This window comes from Cervus canadensis, chromosome 24 (genome assembly GCF_019320065.1).
Source record: "Cervus canadensis isolate Bull #8, Minnesota chromosome 24, ASM1932006v1, whole genome shotgun sequence".
Classification (NCBI taxonomy): domain Eukaryota; kingdom Metazoa; phylum Chordata; class Mammalia; order Artiodactyla; family Cervidae; genus Cervus; species Cervus canadensis.
In genome coordinates, this window is record NC_057409.1 from 53,739,701 (window position 1) to 53,762,595 (window position 22,895).

The 22,895-nt window shown below is 37.8% G+C and overlaps 1 protein-coding gene across 3 annotated transcripts in view; it reads left to right on the forward strand.

Annotated features, from left to right (window-relative positions):
* Positions 1–22,895, forward strand: part of STAT4 (signal transducer and activator of transcription 4) — a 99,183-nt gene that overhangs the window by 2,557 nt on the left and 73,731 nt on the right. For all 3 annotated transcript variants that reach the window (XM_043445737.1, XM_043445738.1, XM_043445736.1), the window contains exons 2-3: positions 348–476; positions 1,758–1,902. In XM_043445737.1, the coding sequence (XP_043301672.1) occupies positions 349–476; positions 1,758–1,902 (273 nt within the window). In that variant the 5' untranslated portion in view covers position 348. The remainder of the gene's footprint in view (positions 1–347; positions 477–1,757; positions 1,903–22,895) is intronic.

The window sequence follows — 22,895 nt, forward strand, 5'->3', positions numbered from 1 at the left end:
ATGTGAGGGGTTTTGAGGGGGAATGAAAGCTTTCTAGAGAAGGTGGATCAGATGTTTCTTTTAGAACAAAGAAAGGCATGGCTTGGGGTAGAGAAAGAATCCTTTTTCCTTCCTTAGGAATGCCTTAGGAAAAAGCTCAGAACTGCATTATCTTTGGATTGAAAATATTTTCTTGTTTCTGTTTTCTTTAATTGAGTGACTATAAAATAAATTTTTTCTCCAGTTATTTAATGGATAACATTGTCTTTGTCCGAAGTCCAAAAAAAAAAAAAAAAGGAAAAGAAAACATGTACCATAGTTGTTAATTAATATTATTTTTAAATTCTATTGTTTCCTCTTCTTTATAGCATGTCTCAGTGGAATCAAGTCCAACAGTTAGAAATAAAATTTTTGGAGCAAGTTGATCAATTCTATGATGACAACTTTCCTATGGAAATTCGGCATCTGCTGGCCCAGTGGATTGAAAATCAGGACTGGTAGGATCAAACGTTACTGTATTTTCCCTAGAGGACTTACATATGGACTTACTCTATAGTCAGCTTTTAACTCAGTAGATACATTCTTTTCAGGTAAAGAACTTTCTTTGAGGCTTTGGAAAGCTTCCTTAAGGGAGAAGAATCATTGTCCTTTCTGGTTTCATCCATTGTAGATTAAAACTTTATAGTTCTAGTGCTTCATTTTTTATAAGCCAACCCCCAGTGATTTTCTAAGTATTAAAAAACCAAGAAGTAAGTATATTGTTTATATCAGTTCTCCATCATAGACTCAATAAAATAAACATTTTTTTCTTAATATGTTTTACAAACATTTTTGGAAGCTCTATTCACCTTGTACAATTAATTTTTTTTGCTTTTGTCTTCTTAAAATTTTTATTGTGATTAAAATGCATAACATAAAATTTACCATTTTCACATTTGTTAGGTGTTCAGCTTAGTGGCCTTAAGCATATTCACATTGTTGTGCATCTGTCACCACCATCCATCTCCAGAACTTTTTCATCTTAAAATTGAACTAAAACTGTATACTCATTAAATATTAACCCCTCATTCTTTCCACCCCAGCCCCTGGCAACCACTGTTTTCTGTCTCTGAATTTAACTAGTCTAGGTACTTCATATAAGTGTAGTCACACCAAATTAGTTATTTTGTGACCAACATTTTACTTAGCATATTCTTTCAAGGTTCATTCATATAGCATGTATCAGAATTTCCTTCCTTTTTAAGGTTGAATAATATTTTGTTGTATGCATATACTACATTTCTATATTCACCCTTCAATGAACATTTGAATGATTTCTTCTTTCAGCTATTGTGAATAAAGCTGATTTAAATGTTGATGTACAAATTATCTGCTCAAGTCCCTGCTTCAGTTCTTTTGAGTATCTACCCAGAAGTGGAATTGTATGTAATTTTATGTTTATAATTTGAGGAATCTCCATACTGTTTTCTATACTGGCTGCACAGTTTTCCACTGCCATTGGCTATATACAAGGAGGTTCCAGTTTCACATCCTTACCAAAACTTGTGTTTTCGATAATAGCCATCCAAATAGGTGTGAAGTGATATCTCCTGGTTTGATTTGCATTTCCTTAATGATTAGTGATGTTGAATATACTGTCATATGTATATAATTTAATTTTTAAAACCATTAAATGCTTATCACTGTGGGATATATTTATCACTTTAAAATGATTATGGTAAAAAATAGGCATTTTTATAAGCTATTTCCCGCTGTGTAATAACATTTTTGTTTTTTAGGGAGGCAGCATCTAACAATGAAACCATGGCAACAATTCTTCTTCAAAACTTGTTAATACAATTGGATGAACAGTTAGGCCGTGTTTCCAAAGAGAAAAACTTACTTTTAATACACAATCTGAAAAGAATTAGGAAAGTCCTTCAGGTGAGAATGCATTCTACTTTTTTAAAATATTTGTCTTTATAAGTCTTAAATTCAGTTTAAAAAAATGTAGTCTTATTGTATTTCCATATCAGATTTAAAAGGAAAAAAGCTGAATTCTCTTACGACTTTACATTTTGTGCTCAATTTTATTTCATTACCCAACGTTTGTTTTTCACCAACTTTTGAATCTTAAGATGCCCACAAAGGGGAGGGTATGATTTGCATGTGACTGTTTACTAGTTATGATCAAATTGATGAGAGTCTGGGACGGGGATCTGGAAGATGCTTGTTTCACAGCTGTCTCTCTGAACCTTTCTTGCCTTTGTCTCATATGTAACAAATCAGAGTTGGTATTGTTCTCATTCATAGGTGGAGGCATTATGATCGTATGTCTTCTTCCAGATTTGGTTCAAACTTCACCTTTGAAAGCATTCTTTGGTGTCCTGTTGCTTCCCATTCCAAAAGTTCACCAAGGTGTTCCCATAACACCTGCAACTCTTCTGTGCTGTAGCATTTAGTGTTTTTCTACATTAGTGTTACTTCTGCATTTCTTCTCCCTCAATTTGTGGGTTACTTAAGGCAAGGACTTTAACATTCAGTTTTGAATTCCCAGTGACCACCACAAAGCTGGACATATGGTAGATGTATAATAGTCATTGATTAAACAGATGAATGAATAAGTGAAACAGGGATCTAAAGAATTAAGAGCTGGCTGTTATTGACCTAAACACAGAGATGCTAATGAAGCAAACTCTAAACATGAACTGCTCTATTATTTACAAAGTGCCTATACAATGTATTAGAGAACATGAAATATACATGTACCATTTCTTAGTGATACAGATTAGAACCTCAAACTTACAATGAATGCATTTTTAGAAGACTTTTCCTAGACTATAATAGAAATATTCTTGATATTACTAACATCTGTGAGAGGGAAATAGATATTAAGTTTTTATTGTTGTTTGGATTGCTATTTTTTAAATTGTTAGTGTTTTATTGTTGTTAGGATTGGATTTTTTTTTCATTGTCATTTTACTGTTATCTTTGCCTTTGTAATCCCCTACAAATTTGCAAGAGACTTGGCTGGGGCAGGAAATGAACTTGTTGCCAGCAGAACAGAGTTTTTCACAGTGTAAAGCAAACTATCTCTTCCAGAGATAAGACATTTAATCTTGGCTTCATTTGCTATTGTTCTAATCAGTGGACCTAAAACAGAGGTTTGGCATACTGGTACCCACAAGTCAAATGTAGCTGTTGCCTGTTCTTGTATGGTCCATGACTAAGAATGGCTTTTGCATTTTAGGGTGTTTAAAAAAAGAGTAAAAGTAAAATAAATAAGTTTGTGACATGAAAATTACAGGAAATTCAAATTTCTATATTTTAGTGGAATGTAGCTTACTTAATTAGTTATGTATTGACTCTGGCTGCCTTTGCACTGCAGTGGCACAGTTGAGTAGTTGTGACAAAGACTGCATGGACCCACAGCCTAAATTAAAAATGTGTGCATGTGTATATGTGTGTGTGTCCGTATTAAGCATACTTATCTGGCCCTTTATAGGAAAGTTTGCTGACCCTTGGTCTTTGCCAGAGGGACATAGATGGATAAAATGGGTGATTCGTGGTCTTTGGAAATTCTGATTCTCAAAATTTGACCTTGGGCAAGTCACTTAATTTTTGTAAATTCTTATATCTTTTCATGTAAATGAGGATAATTATTTGGGATTATAAGAAAAACTAGAGCTTTTATTCTGGCAAAAAAATAATAAGCTTTCAAAAATGGGCCTTATTGTTGATAGAGAAAACAGCAGGATCTTCTTAGTGTTATTCAAAAGTAAGTGTCCAACCCATCATTTTTCTGAGTGGGGATATGATTGTGAGGGAGCCCAAGAACCCACAGTAATTCCCAGTCACATTTCAGCTCAAGCACAAACGTCTCTGCTTATGTCACAGACCTTGCAGCATCTTGTCTCTATTGACCTTTTCAATAAACTGCCCCAAGCTCCTCCACATTGCTGCCCTAGAAACCATAGATCTACTCCTTGTTCCTGAGCACAGCAAGCCCACTCTTGAATGACTCTGAGCCTTTGTCCGTGACAATCTGGTGGCCAGGAATGCTTTGGCATCTCTCTTCCTACGGTCCAGCTCCCAGTCATTCCTAGAGGACTTGTGAAGGCCCCAGGGTGGCAAGGGAGCCTTCACCTCTGCTTCACCCTGCTTTCTCATTCCCCATGGAGCTTGTGCCATAAGATAACCAGCCTCTCATCTGTGGGGGATGTACCTAAGAAGGTCACAAGCTCTTTGAAAGTAAAAATCTGAGCTCCTTTTGTGACCTTCCTCTTCCCTCCGGTACCCAGTGTGGTACTAGAAACAAACTAGAAACTACTACAAACTAGAAGCTCCAAAAACAGTTTGATTGGTTAGGATATTTTGAATGGACAAAGCCACTTGCTCTTCCTTTGACTTATAAACTATACTTATTGATATTTGTATTAATTCAAAACAGTAGAAAATAGTGATAAAGAACGTCACCAATGAAGACAAATCTTTTTGGTAAAGCAAGATCCCCTCCCTCAAAATGAAGTAAAAAAAAAAAAAACAAACAAAAACCTCCTGCTGAAAGAATATTGACACTATGTTTATCTGGTTTGAACATTTTCATCCTATGGGATTTTAAATGCAATCTATTTTAACTTTTATAGCATAAAAGATCAAACAACATGGTCCCAGGGGAACTAAGCAGGTGTAAGGTAAATTTATTTTAGTGGTTGTCAGAGCAACTGAGGTCTCCAGTTTCAATATTTTAATTTACTATTTATATCCCACCTACTTCTGATAAAAATTTGGAATGGCTTGTTATAAAAGACAAATTAAACAAAACCACTGAACCAAGAGTCAAGGCAATCTCTGAGTTGGAAGCAGTGAACACTGATGTCCAGGTTACCTTAGTCCTTTTAAGGGGAGGCAGCCTCAGATCAAGGTCAGGAGGTAGGTCTATATTGGGTTGAATCCTGATTCTATGACTTGCTTGCTATGTGGGCCAGGGCAAAATGATCACATTCTCTGGCCTTAGTTTCCTCAGTGGTATGAGTGGAATCACAGTGGTATTGACCCCACAAGGATGTTAGGAGCATTAAAAAATTGTAGAACATGTAGTAAGGACTGCGTTAGGATTTGCTAAAAATAAATATCTGGGCCAGATATTTCAAGAACGCTTCACTCTGTTCTTGGGGCTTATTTTTTAAACTAATAGAATTTATTTTTTAGAGCAGTTTTAGGTTTAAGGAAAATTGAATAGAAAGTAGAATTCTGTATATGCTCCCTCTCCACCTGCCTCTCCCTAATTTCTCTTATTATCTGGCAATTTTTTGTACTTTGTTTCAGTTGATGAACCTATTATAGTACATTGTTACTAAAGTCCAAGATTGCATTAGCATTTACTCTCTGTGGTATACAATTCTGTAGGTTTTGGCAAGTGCATGATGTATTGGATCCGCTATTTCAGTTTCACTGCCCTAAAAGTTTCCTCTGCTCCACCAATTTATTCATCCTTCCCTCCCCATGCCCCAGCTCCCAGCAATCACTGATCTTTTTACTGTATAGTTCCACCTTTTTCAAAATGTCATATAGTTGAAATCATACAGTATGTAGACTTTTCAGATTGACTTTCCTCACTTATTAATATGTTTTAAGTTTCCTCTGTGGCTTTTTGTAGCTTGGTAGCTTTTTTTAAATCGCTGCATGATAATTCCTTTTTATGGAGGTACTACAGTGTGTTTATATGTGTTGAGGAATTATAAACAAAACTCATATTAATATTTATGTGCAGGTTTTTGTGCATTGAGTTTTTAACATATTTTTAGCACCTTGGAGTTTGATTACTGGATCTTTGATTTTCAATTGAAAATCTCTTTTGTTTATTCATCTTCCTGTCTGGGTCTTAGTCTGTTCTGGATGTTATAACAAAATACAACTGACTGAGTAAATTTTATATAAAAGACATTTATTTTTCACAGTTCTGGACAGGAAGCCCAAGATCAGGGTGCTGGCGTGTTCAGTGTCTGACTCAGCTTTATTGTAACCTCACAAGGAGGCTCTCTAGGTTCTCTCTTAAAAGAATGCTAATCCCATTCAAGGAGCTCTGCCCTTGCGATCTAATCATTTATCAGAGGCTCTACCTCCTAATGCCATCACTTTAGTGGGTAGGGTTACAGCATATGCATTGGGGAGTCACAAATATTTAGCCTCCAGCAACCTTTTACTGTCTCTTTTCCTCAGATAAAATGACTTTAAAATAATTAAAATGGTGCATATCCGTAATTTTAAAAATTGAGGCAATATAAAATATGCAAATAAAATATGAAATAATACAAAATCTACTGCTAAGATATAACCATATTAATATTTGATAAACATCATTCCTAACATCACTCTCTCTCTCATTCCGTATGATAGATAGTAGAGCAGGCTACTATTGACATTTTATACTCAGTTGCTGTCAGTATCTTTGTAGCCTCCTGTTTCCCCACCCCCAATTCCTCTCTGCTCTCTCCTCATTCACAGTAATCACTAATCTAAATTTTGCATTTATCAGTCTCTTTCTTTTCGTTACAGTTTATCATATATTGGCATCTTTAGATGATATATAGGTTTGCAAGTTACCAAATGCCACGTAAATAGAATCACATTTTTTATCCTATTCACATAAATAGAATCACATATTTATTCTTCATGACTTTTCTTCATGCAACATAATTCCTGAGATTCACCCATGTTGATGTACACAGCAGTGGTTCATTCATTTTCATTGCTACACAGTATTCCATTGTGTGACTATGTCATAGTCTATTTGTTTTAATGTTGATGGTCACTTGGGTTATTTCCAGTATTTCTTTGCTATTTTAGACACTGTGGTCTGAATATTCTTGTGTGTACCGCTTGGTGCATGCAGTTCTCTGAGACATAGACCTGGGAGTGAAACAATGAATCTTGGGTTATGTATATCTTTAATTGTACTAGATCATGCCAAAATTGTTTTCCAAAAATAGTTATACAAGTTTACACTCTCCCAGTAGAGTAAGAATTCTGGTATTCTTGTCCATACGTGTAATGGACACGTGCCTACATGTATTCATAGTTGCTAAGTCACGTCCAGTGACTCTTTTCGACCCCATGGACTGTAGCCCTCCAGACTCCTCTGTCCATGGGATTTCCCAGGCAAGAATATTGGAGTAGGTTGCCATTTCCTCCTCCAGGGGATATTCCTGACCCAGGGATTGAACCCGCATCTCCTTTGTCTCTTGTGTCTCTTGCATTGGCAGGCAGATTCTTTACCACTGAGCCACTGGGAAGCCCAGTGGACATATATCATGTACCAATCTGGTGCTATATCCATCTAATGTCTTCAGTTTAGTTTATTCTTTGTCTAGCTTCTTTATTCAAATACTTAATTTCCAGCCTTTTTTCCTTATACATGAATTTAACACTATACGTTTTTGAGTGGGAGAAATGGTCTATATACTTTAATATGGTGCTCTTGTTCATATCTAATCTAAATGTTTCATTAGTCCAGTTTTGACTTCTGTTTCTAGCTAGCTAAACTTAAAAATGATCTCACTAAAAATACATAAAAATGATAGATAAAATGTAAGACTTTAAATGCATAGATAAATTTATCACAAATTAAGGCAAGTTATAGAACAAAAAGGGCTTCCCCAGTGGCTCAATGGTAAATAATCTGCCTGCACTGCCGGAGAAGCAGGAAGATCCTCTGGAGGAGGGCACAACAACCCACTCCAGTATTCTTGCCTGGAAAATCCCATGGACAGAGGAGCCCACTGGGCTACAATCCATAGGGTCGCAAAGAGTCAGACGTGACTGAAGCAACGAGCATACACATACACAGAGAACCAAAAAAATTTTAAACTATGAAACAGAACTGTGTGTAGGACCTGAACTTGTGGCTGTCATGCATCCTGTCATTTATCCATGTGCATGCGTGGTAAGTAACTTCAGTGGTGCCTGACTCTTTGTGACACTTTGAACTGTAGCCTGCCAGGCTCCTTTGTCCACGGGACTCTCCAAGCAAGAATACTGGAGTGGGTTGCCATGCCTTCCTTCAGGGGAATCTTCCCAACCCAATGATCGAACTCGAGTCTCTTATGTCTCCTGCATAGGCAAGCAAGTTCTTTGCTACTAGCACCACCTGGGAAGCCCATCATATATCCTTAAACTCTAGAAATACAGGCCCCAAGCATGGTAAATAAAAAGAAAGTATGGGACACCAGAGAGAAAGAAAAGATCCTGAAAGTAGCAAGAGAGCCCAAATATATTACCTACTTAGAAATGAGAAAAACTGAAAGCCAAGTTTAAAACAGTATCAAGTGAGATAAGAGTGTAGTATCTTAATATCCAGAAACTTAGAATTCTATACCCAGCTCAATTATTATGCAAAATTAAAAGTTTTGTATAATACTATACAAAATCTACAACGGTATGCTCACAGAAGAAATTACTAAAAGAAATCAGAAACAGATGGTAAGCACACATGTTAAAATTTCAAAAGTTTCACTGCAAAAAAGTAAAAATAGAGTACATGAAAGGTTGAAAATGTGCAATAATATATCAGAAAAAACCATTCACTATGTGAATCAAACTTAGCAGTTCTAAGCCAAACTATAGTTTTTACAAGGATGTATCTAAAACATGAAATAAAAAACTGGTGAGATCAAAGGCGTGAGCCTGGGCTGCCTTGTATAGAATCTTGTGGGCCCTGGTCAAGATTCTGAGTCTTATTCTGAGTGTGATGAGGAGCCATTGAGAGGTTTGGGCAGAGGTGTGACATGAACTGATTTCTGTTTTTCAAAGCTTACTCTGATTTTTAAATGAACTGTAGTTAGTCAAGAAAGAATCAGGGCAACCTGTTAGAAAATTCCGTTGATTTTTGAAAGCAGTATACTGAGTCAATCTTTTTCTATTATTGGGGTTTATCAACTCTTAAACTTCTAGAAGTTTTTGCTTTGTGTATTTGTTACTATGTTGTGAGGAGCATAAGTACAAAATAGTATTGGTGAATTCAACTTAAAAAAATTAACTTAAAATATCCTCTTTGACCCGTTTGTTATATTTGCATTTTGAAATTTTATTGTGTGGCTTTCTTTTTGTTACTGTTTGCCAATAGGCAAATGACTCTATCTTTCCATTTTCATACTTTGTCACTTTGTACTGAGTATTTTATAAATATCACATAGCCAATCTCATTATCTGGTCAACAAATATTAGACAAGTTCTTATTATATTATCAGTTACATCTTAAGCACTAGGAATACAATTGGAGGAAGTCATGACGTTTACAGTCTAAAAAATTCACACCTCCTATGTTTTGTTTTTAACTTATAGGAGCCTCAATGGCTGTCCGTCACAAATTAGTATCAGGAAGTAAGAGGAAACAGACAATAGCAAACTTGTCTGATTTAAAAAAAAAAACAAACTTCCATTAGAAGGCTGAGTTCAGGGTTTTGGTGATTAACTCTGTGGTTTGTAGTCCCATCACCTACAGAATATTTTTCACCCACCAGGGTAATGAGTCTGTTAGTGAGAGTTTTAGGCTCTATGTGTGAGGGGGCACAAGCAAGTGCAAACCACACCTAACATGTTCTATTCTCTACACTCTTGTGGCCTCTTTGTCAGAGGTGTTTGGATTTGCCTGAACAAAAGTACATTTTGGGGTTGAAAGGTCCTCTAAAGTTGGGTAAACTGTGGTTCCTTCTGGTCCAGTCTGTAAAAATCCTACTGTTGGTTCTGAGTATCAAGCAGAGTGAGATTTTTGACATGACAAGGTAGAAGATTAGAAGCACATTTTTGCAATATGATGGAGAAAAAAGTTTTTTTTTTTTTTTAAACTATTGAGTGGCTCTGAATCTACCAGATGGTCTCCTCTAACTCATGCTGCTTTCTTAGTTCACTCCTCTTCCTTCCCCTATGTACACCACATACAAGAGAGGTGACGAGGTGACTTCAGCCTCCAACCTGAACAGAGCCTGGTGTAGCCAGTCGGTGTTAACTCTGAAGGAGCCAAATGAAAGCTTCAGTCCTTCAGGGTATTTTCTACACATGGGTAGCAGCCAGTTTGTAATTTTCATGCCACAGTTATTTTCCCAAATCCTCAGGACACATCCCTATTTTCCTTCTGAGATGCCAGTATCACAGTGCTCACATTTCAAAAGCTAAGAGACCTGCAAGCCATGCCATCTAAGATGAAGTGTGAGTTAGGGGTCAGGATTTTGTTTGCTGCATAATCTGGGACAGCCAACAGAAGGTGGGTAGTGTACATCACAATGCTCATGCACATCTCACTAAACTGGAAATCCCAGGTGATCAACTCAAGATCCCACCCACCTGAGACATCATTCATGGATCATTTTTTACATATTCCTCCAAGCCTGTATCTTATCCAGGCCTGCCAGGATTGTTCTCCCTCCTTATTAAGTCTTCTTTCACAGTGTATCCTGTGTCTGTAATGATTTGTTCTTTCCCTCTTATGAAATAATCATTTGTTTATAGTCCATATGTCTTTAAGTTCCAAATGATGATTTGGATTTCTTACAGTCACAATAGAGTTGGGAACAATTGAGCTGGTTCTAAGAGGACGATTCAGAACTCTGACAAGAAGAAGGGAGGGAAGGGAATCATGTACAGAGGGATAAGCAGGAGCAGGAATACAACAGGGGAATGAATCCCCATCCCTCAAACAAGCTTGGCACTTCAAGCATTAACAGGGACCTTGTATGAGGTCCATCTAGTCAAGGCTATGGTTTTTCCAGTGGTCGTCATGTATGGATGTGAGAGTTGAACTATAAAGAAAGCTGAGCGCCGAAGAATTGATGCTTTTGAACTGTGGTGTTGGAGAAGACTCTTGAGAGTCCTTTGGACTGCAAGGAGATCCAACCAGTCCATCCTAAAGGAAATTAGTCCTGAATATTCATTGAAAGGACTGATGCTGAACTGAATCTCCAGTACTTTGACCACCTGATGCAAAGAGCTGATTCATTTGAAAAGAGCCTGATGCTGGGAAAGATTGAGGGCAGTAGGAGAAGGGGACGACAGAGGATGAGATGGTTGGATGGCATCACTGACTCAATGGACATGAGTTTGGGTAGGCTCCAGGAGCTGGTGGTGGACAGGGAGGCCTGGCTTGCTGTGGTTCATGAGGTTGAAATGAGTCAGACATGACTGAGCAACTGAACTGAACTGAACTGAAGCAGTTTGGACTTTGGCAATGGGGAGCTATCAAAGGTTTTTGAGCCAAGTGGAACATGAATGTAGGTTTTTTTGAAAACATATATAGAGCAATCTTTCTCTCTAGAAAGACCCATCCCTTATCTGCTGTAGGCAAAATAATTTTGGAGAATTTCCTAAGACTTAAAGCTTTTTCTTTCCTCATTCCAGCTCCTATTCTCCCTCTCCTCAAATCATCTAAATTTAGAGATTGGATAAGTTTTATTTCCCCTCATACAAAGCCTAGCTATAGTGTTCCCAAGAAAAGAAAAAAAAATCTATTTGATTTTTAATGTAGACCAACTTTTAAAATCTTTATTGAATTTGTTACAATATTGTTTCTGGTTTTTTTTTTTGTTTTTTTTTTAAGTGTTTCTTGGCTTTTTGAGTCCCGAGGCATGTGGGAGCTTAGCTCCTCATCCAGGAACCAAACTCACACCCGTGTGCAACGGAAAGCGAAGTTCCAACCACTGGACTGCCAGAGAAGTCCCAAAACTAAACATGAAGCTCATGAAATTTATCCAAGAGCTATCATGGAAAGTCCAGACATAAAGATGAGGCCTGAATCTGTCAGCCTGACAGACTGTAACAGAAACTTTTAGAGGAGCTGCCAAACCCCAGAGAAAGCAGTCACCCCCAAGAATATAATTAAATAGATTTCTATAGCCCCTAGTATGATGACTAATATCACCATTGAGAACGTGGGTGGAGAGACACAGATGCCAGTTGGGGAAGAGGATATGAAAATGTTAAGTGTCATAAGCTGATGTTTACTATCCATGGGTTCCTTTTGCTGATGGCATCATGGTGACTGAAGAAAAAGCTGAGCAGATGTTCATCTTAAAAGTGGGATAATTGTATCATTCTGCTAGCAGTTGTTGTTTTTTTTTTAATTAGTTTATTTTTTTAGTTGTCCTCATCTCATGGAGATGAAGACTTATAGGAAAGCTTGGTTAAACTGTTCCAAATTCATTGTGACCTGGAAACTTTCCAAAGAGATACTTAGTCAAAACCAAGGTAATTTATAAGACTTGTTTGTTGCCTTGGTGTTTGCTGCTTTAAACATTTTTGTACAAGTTTAGTAAAAGCATAAAAATTGGAGCAAAAATAAACAATCCACTTATAAACAAGTTAGTATAATCCAAGTTTGTAAGAAACCATTTTATTTTAGCTTTAAAACTGTGATCTGAGTGAATAATGATCAAGTTGCTATCTAAAATTAGTACATAATTAGATTTAGTTCATAGTGCCTATGTGTTAAGCCAATTCAGTCATGTCTGACTCTGTGATCCTGTGGACTGTAGCCCACCAGGCTCCTCTGTCCGTGCAGTTTCTCTAGGCAATAATGCTGAAGTGGGTTACCATTTCCTGCTCCAGGGATAGAACCTGTGTCTCTTATGTCCCCTGTATTGGCAGGTAGGTTCTTTACCACTAGCACCAGCTGGGAAGTTCTCAGTTCATAGGCATTGAATAATTGCCTTTAATTGATCCAAATAATTTTAAAGGTATCAATTGTGAGTTGTCAATGAAAAGTTCATTGTTTGGGAAAGAAGCTATTTTCTCACCAAGTCACCAGTTCCCCTCTGGGCTTCTCTTACTGATTTCTCCAGAAATGACCTGGGGAACAGAAGATTTGCTCAGTTGACACCTATCTCTCACACTGCTGCTGCTGCTAAGTCGCTTCAGTTGTGTCCGACTCTGTGCGACCCCATAGACGGCAGCCCACCAGGCTCCCCCGTCCCAGGACTTCTCCAGGCAAGAACACTGGAGTGGGTTGCCATTTCCTTCTCCATCTCCCACAGTACTTCCTTTAAAAACAAATCAGGGTATAGAGCCAAATATTTGGTACTTGGTTGCTGCACTCATTACCATAGTCCTGTGATTGGCTACCTTGGTCAAGAACGTAATGACGTCACTCCCTGTGCGCTGAGTACACAGCGAGGCGCTAACACGGTACCGGTAGCCAAGAACTATGCTCACCAGAAACGTGAAGACCCTCCTGTGTGCCTGGGGAGTCAAGAACCTGCCTGTTTTCTGTCCTTTAATCTGTCATCTGTCTCAGTTGCAAGATGTGGAAATGAGAAAATAAACAGTGCCATATCAAACTAAAAAAAAAAAAAAAACAAAAACAGCCAACTGCCTTTTCTACTTACCAGGTCTTCATAACTTACCTCATTTCTGTCAAGATTTCTTTTGGGAAAAATTAATATCTCATTGGTTCTCTGTAGTTCAGTATATCATCAACTCAGTATTTCTCCTCCTCTGGACTCTTCTGTATCTTTCTCTGAACAATAAATAGTCTTCCCAGAAAAAGAGGTAGAGATGATAGACAGACAGAGGCTTCATGGCAACAGTGTGGAGCATAGAGGGGCAGAGGTGAACATTTAGGCACAGAGACCTGTCCAGACATTATTGCAGTCGTTCAAGGGATGTTGAGCTGGGCAATGACAAGGGTGAAAAAAATGTGCTGGAGTCGTGAGATAATTTGGTAAAAGAATGTATCAACAAGTGGATAGATATGAATGTGTGAGAGGGCGGAGCAAGAAATGAGAGATGATTGAGAGTTTTAGTTTGGGTTACTGTATGATGTTGATGCATAATGATTAGGTTTGGGGCCGAAAGTGGGATGACAAGATGGGTTTGTTAAATTCTAGTGGAGTACAGCAGAAAGTTAATGGGAAGTAACTGGAACTAATGTGTCTGCATGCTTACCTGTTTTCTCCACAAGGCTGTGAGCTCCTTGGCGTGTTCATCTCTGCATTCCCAGAGTTTGACACAAGCCCAGCACATAGTAGGGGCTCAGCACCTCATTTAATCAGCAGTGTAGTCGATGTTGAAACCGTGACTCTCTCCTGCTACAATCAGTATCCTAAATAAAAGGAGCAAATGTCATGGCATCATTGTGACTGCAGTTTAGCGTCCATAAACTCAACTTTGATAATAAAACTTTCTTGCTGAAATCACCAGTTTCTAAAGATGAAGGGGATTGGGTTTGGGAACACGTGTTTTTTAGAGTGTGTTGTACATGTGAGAGAATTTGGACTGGATGGGACCAGAAGCAGCAAAAGCTGAGAAACCTTTGAGGAAAGGATACAAAACCACAGTCTAGAGTTTTTATTCTTATATAAATATGTATTTAATATGCCCAGTATGATGATTTGATATACATGTACATAATGAAAAGATTACTGCAGTCAAACTAATTAGTATTATCTCAGTTATCACTTTTGTGTGTGTGATAAGAGCACCTGAAATCTACTCTCAGTGTATTTACATTATTTGATACAGTATTAACTATAGTCAATCTTGCTGTACATAATTGCAACTTCCTCACTCTTCCACTACCCCCAAACTTCTGGCAGTCACCTAAAACATCCATATGGTTAAATCTTTCATTTCTCCTGGCAATGTTTTTCAGTGTTCTTCCGTAGGTCTTTCCTATCTTATGGATGTACCTTACTTTACCCAGCCTTCTAGAACCGGGCATCTAGTTTGCAGTTTTCACTCCACTGCATCTCTACAAGTACAATGAAATTTAAAACCTCACGTCTGTCTTTTGCTTGTCATTTTAAGTTCTATAATTATCATCTTAAAGTGCTGTATTGGTATTGAACATTATTCATTCTCCCCCTCCTATATTCTCATCTATAAGCAAGAAGCCAAAGGGCAAAAAAAAGATTACCAAGGGTGTCCCACCCTTTGGTTTTTAAAACCACAGCTGAACCACTTCAATCTATTTCCTGTTATTTAAAATCTCTAGGGAAGGCTACTGCGTGAACACACTTTGTAGCTTTCCAGTACCAACATGGTTATCAGAAAATGCCTTCTTTTGTCATTTTGCTATAAATTAAACCCGTTTTCCCATTGTTCGCTTGTCAGTGAATGAAAGAACTTATTGAATGGAAGAATATCTGATTTTTATTTTTTAAAAATAGTTCTCCATGAATTAGAAAACAAACTGTATTGAGGGGCCTATTAATTTCCCATGTTTTTAACTCTTTTTAGCTCTACATATTGGTCCTAAACTCCAACCTTGCAAATCAACTAATAAACATGCACTTGTTGGTAATCTGCTCTATAAGAGCCCTTTTAATAAGCATGTGAACACTTTAGCTTCAGGTCTCCTCTCAAAGGCAGCCAACTTTCCTGAGTTATTAAGCCTCAAACAACACACATTCAGAGCCTTATAGGTGGTTTATCTCTGAGTTCCTGTAGGTTATATCTTTATGCTGATGTAGTTCAATATTATAACTACTGATTTTTAAAGAACTTTATTTTGTATCACAAAAATATTTGTGTATTGGATACACATCCAATAATGAAACTTTAGAAAACATAGATAAATAATAAGGAAAAAAGAATCATCTGTAATCCCATCTTTAACTGATAACCTCTGTTAACATGATAGTATTATAAAATAGTATATTATAGTGTATTTCCTACCAATGATTCTACTCAAATATATCTTTTAACTTAAAAAAAAATTGGTATTGTTTTATATCCTTTCTAAGCTTGCATGCGTGTGTGCATGCTAAGTTGCTCCAACTGAGACCCTGTGGACTGCAGCCCGCCAGGCTCCTCTATCCATGAGGATTCTCCAGGCAAGAATACTGGAGGAATGCCATGTCCTTCTCCAGGGGATCTCCCTGATCCAAGGATCAAACCTGCATCTACTGCTTTGGCAGGCGGGTTCTTTACCACTAGCGCCACCTGGGAAGCTTAATACAGTTAAAGAATCATCCAATCAACCAACCATGGAATAGCATTCCATGCCATTAAATATTCTTTTTCAGCATTATTTATATTCACCTATTATTTGGATATTTACTACTTTTTCCTATTTTTCAACAATATAACAAGTGAAGTGCACATGTTGTTTAGTGACTAAGTTGTGTCTGACTCTTTTTGTGACCCCATGGACTGTAGCCTGCCAGACTCTGCTGTCCATGGGATTTCCTAGGCAAGAATACTGGAGTGGGTTGCCATTTCCTTCTCCAGGAGATCTTCCCAACTCAGGGATGGATCCCACGTCTCCTGCTTTGTAGGCAGATTCTTTACCACTGAGTCACCAGGGAAGCCCCAAAGTATACACATCGGTTATTAAATTTTCATTCATATTTATGATTATTCTGTTAAATGGTGGGTTTTAACACTATGCATCAAAATCACTTATAGAGTTGTTGTTTTTAATACACCCACTGTTGACATGAGTGTAAACTGATATATTAATGAGAATAATACTAGTTACTTTATTAAGCTATCAGACAGTAAGATTTTATTTATCATGCACATAACAGTTAGGTATTGGTTCATCTATAGATAAGTGGGTGGCTTTCATTTTCATTACAATTCAGGGACCCAAGTTCCTTCCACATGGGACTTGGCTATTCCAAAGGGATCTCTTTGGAGATAGACAGGAGCTGGAGAAAGAGAAAGAGCATGAAGTCACAGCCACATCAAGATTCCTTGGCCTAGAAATGACACAGTATATCTATATCCCATTAGCACGAACTAGTTACACACCTTCCACATCATGCAAGGAATGCTAAGCAGTGTAATCTCTGGAGGGACTGCCACTTCACACTTCAAAGGGGAGAGAGGAAGCAGGAATTTGGGGGAACAAGTAGGTATGTTTGCCACATTTGGTAAAACCATTTTTCAAAAGCAGTTTTTCAGTATCAAAGTTTAATGCAACTCATGAATTCCATTTCTGGATATTTATCCTATAGAAGTTCTTACAGAGGTAAAAAGAAGGATATCCATACAATTATGTTCATTGTTTTGTTATTTATAATAGCAAAATGTGAAGATGATCTCCAATGTCCATCTTTAAATAATTCTTTTATCATTGTCCCATCACTCGATTGTGTCTGACTCTTTGCAACCCCATGGAATGCAGCATGAGGCTTCCCTGTCCTTCACCATCTCCCAGAGTTTGCTCAAACTCATGTCCAGTGATGCCATCCAACCATCTCATCCTCTGTCATCCCCTTCTCCTCCTACCCTCAATCTTTCCCAGCATCAGGGTCTTTTCTAATGAGTCAGCTCTTTGCATCAGGTGGCCAAAGTATTGGACCATCAGCATCAGTCCTTCTAATGAATATTCAGGGTTGATTTCCATTAGGATTGACTGGTTTGATCTCCTTGCCATCCAGGGGACTCTCAAGAGATTTCTCCAACACCACAGTTTGAAAGCATCAATTCTTCGGCACTCAACCTTCTTAATGGTCCAACTCTTAATTCTTAAAAAGTTGAATTATTTCTATTGGATAAACAGCTATTAAAATATTAGATCTGAATATGCTGAAGTGGAATAATGATATATGTTATGGGGTGAAGAAAATGCAGAACAACATATTCTGTGTGATTACCCACAGGGAATGAGGGAAAGAAGTAGAAGATAGACCTGTCAGCAATTTTTAACTTTTCTATTACCTGAAATTAAAAAAAAAAAAAGTCCAGTTGACATGAGTATTTTCAAAAACCAGATTCCCAGACCTTGCCCCAAATCGACAGAATCATAATCTCCAGGGAGTGGGGCCCAGAAATCTGTAGTTCATGTAAAAGCCTCACAAATGATTCTGATAAATTGCCAAGGTTGAGACCACAGCCTTAGGGTAAATTTCTATATGTGGAATTGCTATGTCAAAGGGTATGAAAAATGTCAAGGTTCTTGATCAGAATTGCTAAATTGTCCTTTAGTAATGTACCGTTCACATTCCCACCAGCAGTGTGTGAAAGCTCATTCCATCATCAATGCTGAATGGTGCAAAGTGTTTTAATCTTTGCCAGGCTGATAAATGAAAAATGGTATATCTGATTTATTTCGACAGAAGCGCTTGTTTGTTGCATTTGGTTCTCTTGGGGGACGTTCTGTCCCATCTGTCTTCCTCTTGAATTGTGTAGAAAGATTCATCATGCTAAATTAGCGTTCCATTAAAAATCGCTTGGGGAACTTGTTAAAAACTTCTAGCACCCACTTCCAATTCTGACTGAGCAGGTCAAGAATGTGGTTTGGAGATGTGGATAGGAAGGTAGGACTCACAAAGTTTACAAAGGAGAGACACATTCCAGGCAGAAGCAACAGAAGACAATGTGAACAATGGTGGATGTAGTTTATGAATGTTTCATATGCCTAGAATAGAGGCATTGCTCATGACTTGCTCTGCCTTCTGCTCCCCTTTCCTCCCATCGTCTATTAAGTTCCAGTCCAAGACCTCTCTCTGTGTCATTAAAAATCCACATGATTTCTCCGTCCTCTGTACTTCCCCAGCCCTTTGTCTCCAAACAACTCACCCTGACAATCACATGCTGCAATTACTTTAAATAGATTGGCATTGACTTACAGTAATAAAGATACAGGCTTGTAAAAGTTGTAGAAGTATTGTTTCAGGACAAGAAGAAATGCCCCAGGATAGCCTGGAACATAATCCTGAAGTAAATTACTTTTGTGTTGACACTAAACTAGAAGCATTGCAACTCTGTAGAAGGTGAAATTTGAAGTCAAATGGACTTAAAGAATTAGAAATGAGTGCTTCTCTGTCAAAACAAAACAGAGGGCACTTTTTATCTTCCAAATTGGCAAAGTTTTAAAAACCACTCGGACTGAGTGCAGACTGAGCAACCCGGGTGATTCTTGTAATCAGACAAGTGTGGGAAAGAGTGCCTTTCCATCAGTGTTCCCACCATTGCCTGCTTATTAGAATCATCAGGAACACATTGAAAAATTCACCATGCTTGGCCAGCCCCACCCCAGAGATTGTTTCAACTGGGTTTTTTTTTTTAACCTCCACAGATGATTATAATGTGTAGCCAAGATGGACATTTGTCAAAAGTAATGCAAAACAACCAGGCGTAGATCTCGCATATAATGTATTTCATTATTTTTTGCCACTTTAAATGCAGGGGATAAGTGAGTTGCTTTTCCAGTGGAAATGGTTCCTAAGGGTTTATTTACCATCTCCCTCAAATCCGTTGTCATCCGTTATGAGAAGTTAGAGTAAATTTACTTTCATTTATTCATTCATTCATCCAACAAGTATGCATTGAGGAGATTGTCAGGAGTCTGCTGATGTTGGGGATATTGACTTCATGGTGTGTATAATCTACCAGAGCAGATGGAAATTAAATAAGTAATTGCAAGTAATTACACTGGAGCTGAATCTGTGAGTAGGCTTCAACCATTATGGACCATTCCCAAAATATGCCATCTTTGTCTTAATTGAATACAGTGTGTTTAAGAACAACTTTTCTAATTCTTTGAGGTTATTTCTTCTATTTTATTTTAAATCTACAGTTATTTTATTAGAAGATAATTTTCTATACTACTCTCAACTTTTAACATTTCTCAACTTTAGTTAGGCTATTTTTTTTTTTATTATGACTAAGCTGATTCTTCTTTATGTAAACTTTAGATTGCAAAGTAATTGTATATCAACAAGACCAGCTGATGAGGGTTTGAGTCCAGGTTGGAATGCAGTGGCCAGTATGATCCTGTAAAGAAGGAGATACCAGATCACAGATCTAAAACTATTACATTATCAAACTATTTCCCTCTTGTCAACATAAGTGGACAAAGGGTACATGTGACCCTTGTCTCACATTGGGAATGGAAACAATGGAAGGACCTATCAAGATTTCCATCTGTCAGTCATGGCCCTTACCAAAGTATTTCATGTTATAAGCAGAACACATCCCAAGCAAATGCTGTTTTTCTGACAATCCAGTATCATTCAAAGTTTTTCTCATGATCATAAGGTTCATTTGAATCATGGGTTCCATGACCATAGGTCCATTAATCCCATTTGACTAATCTCTTATTCCTGCAAGAATTAAGCACTACTACATGAAAGACACAATCTTCTCTGGCATTTTCACTTAAAACCTGCTTGAAAAGGTAACAGAAGACATAGTATGTAGAATCGGAGTACATTTTTGGACCCCTCAAGAATTGATGTATACAATTTTTGTATTACTGGTATAATGTACATTAAATGATTCCTAATTTATTAAGGAATTCTTCACTGTGCATTGGTAGGAAGTCATTATTTCTGAGGACCAAGGTTATGTACCAGCCTGGGCCCCCAAATAGTTAAATGTAGCCTAAGATCCTCATTGGAAACATGGAACTATAAGCTATTGCAATTTTGCTACAGTGGGAACATCATTCTGTCCAACTGGACACAGGTGAGTAAAAACCCTAATGAGACACAATAAAAATGATGCATAGGCTTTTGGGAAGTCTGATAAAGTAGCATTAAGCACAAAGCCAATGCAGATGTTTTTCAAAACAGAACTTTCAAAGTCTCGAAGTATGGTTGACAGGCTATGCCTTGCACAAATGCATGAGACTGGGGGACAAACAGGGATCCTTTTTATGAAGCTGTGTGTCCTGCTGTGAGACCGCCTAGGTTGTTTTATTACAAGTCACTTTAAGTCATCCTAGGAACTGCTTTACTTTTCTTCTTTTTTAAACAATTTTTTTTTTGGCTGCATCACGTGGCTTGCAGGATAGTGCCAAGTCCTATCTGCCTGTGAGCCCTAACCCTTCCTCAGCCGAGACATATCCAGTTTTTTATCCTCTTGGATTGGCATTGTTTATGATCCTATCTGACATCATGAGGCGAGACATGACCACCAGCCACAAGGGAGAGTCCAGTGTACACATGACTACTCCAGGTGCAGTTGAGGCATCTTATTGAGTGAGGTCAGTACTTAAAAACTCGTCCAACTTCAGGGCTGTGTATGCTTAACTAAGAAATTATGGAGCTGGGAGAATGGAGTTGTTCTTTTTGCTTCAGTGAGGCTGTACGTGTGAGGAGGCTGTGTTCAAATACTTCTAAAAAAATGATACAAATGAATTTACACAACAGAAACAGACTCACAGACTTTAAGGTTATGGGGTAGTGGGGAGGGATAGGTTAGGAGTATGGGATTGACATGTACATACTACTGTAATTAAAGTAAAATGCCTTTCAATGAAAAAACAATTCTTACAAGAACGAGGTGAAAGCACATTAACTAAAAGGAAGTACCCCTCAGTGCTCAGTTTGGAACAAAACCTAAAGTTTAAACTAGCCTTTTACCCTTTCCATCATCCTGCTTGAAGTCATGAAGAAAAACTAAAGGACACAATACAGATTCAATCCAGCTCCTCCTTCAGAGCCCAGATCAAATCACACTCTCTCATTGGATTGATCTCTCACTCCTAAGAAGAGCTATTTTCTTCTCTGGGCTTTGAACAGTAACTTTGTTCACACCACTAATAAAGCAGACATGTCATGGCTGTTTACATATCTATATTTTCTATTAGATTGTAAGTTTTGGAAAGCAAACAGCCTGAAATCACTTTAACAAATGGTCTTTTAGTGAACTGGTTTTTGATCAACTGAAATTATATGACAGTAGAATTGTGTTTTATTCAACTTTCCCCATCACTTAGCACAATCTCTGGCACATAGCAGATGTTCCTTAAGTGTTGGAGGAATTGAAAACCAGGTAATTTTTTTTTATGTTTATAAAAGTAATGCACTTCCATGCTTGTCAAAAAAAATGTGGAATATAGAGGAAAATATCAACAAATTTACCTTTTAATCAAGCAAACTAATGTACACTAGCACATCAGTTTTGAGAACAAAAAAATAACACTAGCAATGATGATGTTGTTCAGTCACTCAGTCATGTCCAACTCTTTGTGACCCCATGGACTGCAGCACACCAGGCTTCCCTGTCCTTCACCATCTTCCATAGTTTGCTCAAACTCATGTCCATTGAGGCAATGATGCTATCCAACCATCTCATGCTCTGTCTCCCCCTTCTCCTACTTTCATTTTTCCCAGCCTCAGGGTCCTTTCCAATGAGTTGTCTCTTTGCATCAGGTGGCCAAAGTATTGGAGACTCAGCTTCAGCATCAGTCCTTCCAATGAATATTCAGGGTCAATTCCCTTTAGGATGGACTGGTTGGATCTCCTGCAGTCCAAGGGACTGTCAAGAGTCTTCTCCAACACCACAGTTCAAAAGCATCAATTCTTCGGCACTCAACCTTCTTTATGGTCCAACTCTCACATCCATACATGACTACTGGAAAAACCATAGCTTTGACTAGATGGACCTTTGTTGACAAAGTGATGTCTCTGCTTTTTAATATGCTATGCAGGTTGTTCATAGCTTTTCTTCCAAGGAGCAAGTGTCTTTTAATTTCATGGCTGCAGTCACGAGCCGCAGTGATTTTGGAGCCCAAAATTGGAGTAGCAATGATGACCACACAGAAAACAAGGCATATGAAATTTTGCCATTAGGGGTGGAAACATACCTTCCCCTGACCCAACAAAATGCCGGTTGGCTGCTTAATTGAATGAAAGCAGAACTCTGTCCTCTTCTATTTTCATATTTGCTGTCTCCTCCTCCAAAGGAATCTCTAATCTCTCTACCCTTCAAGGGGCATGATTAATAACACTGACCCTATTTAGTGATATATTTTAGTAGGGAGAGTCCCAGGGCTCTGACTGAGATAAAGGTGACATCACATGTGATAAGTTGTGTCGTGGTATTCTCACTAGAACTGACTTCATATTTCTAATAAAGTCTCAGCTGAAAAACATACAGAAAATGGAAAACACAAATTATGCAACTGAAAGTTGTAATTTCCTGTTGAACTTCATGGAGGAGGTGATAATAGAACAGTAAGAGAGAAACTATTCTTAAATGCTTTTTTTTTT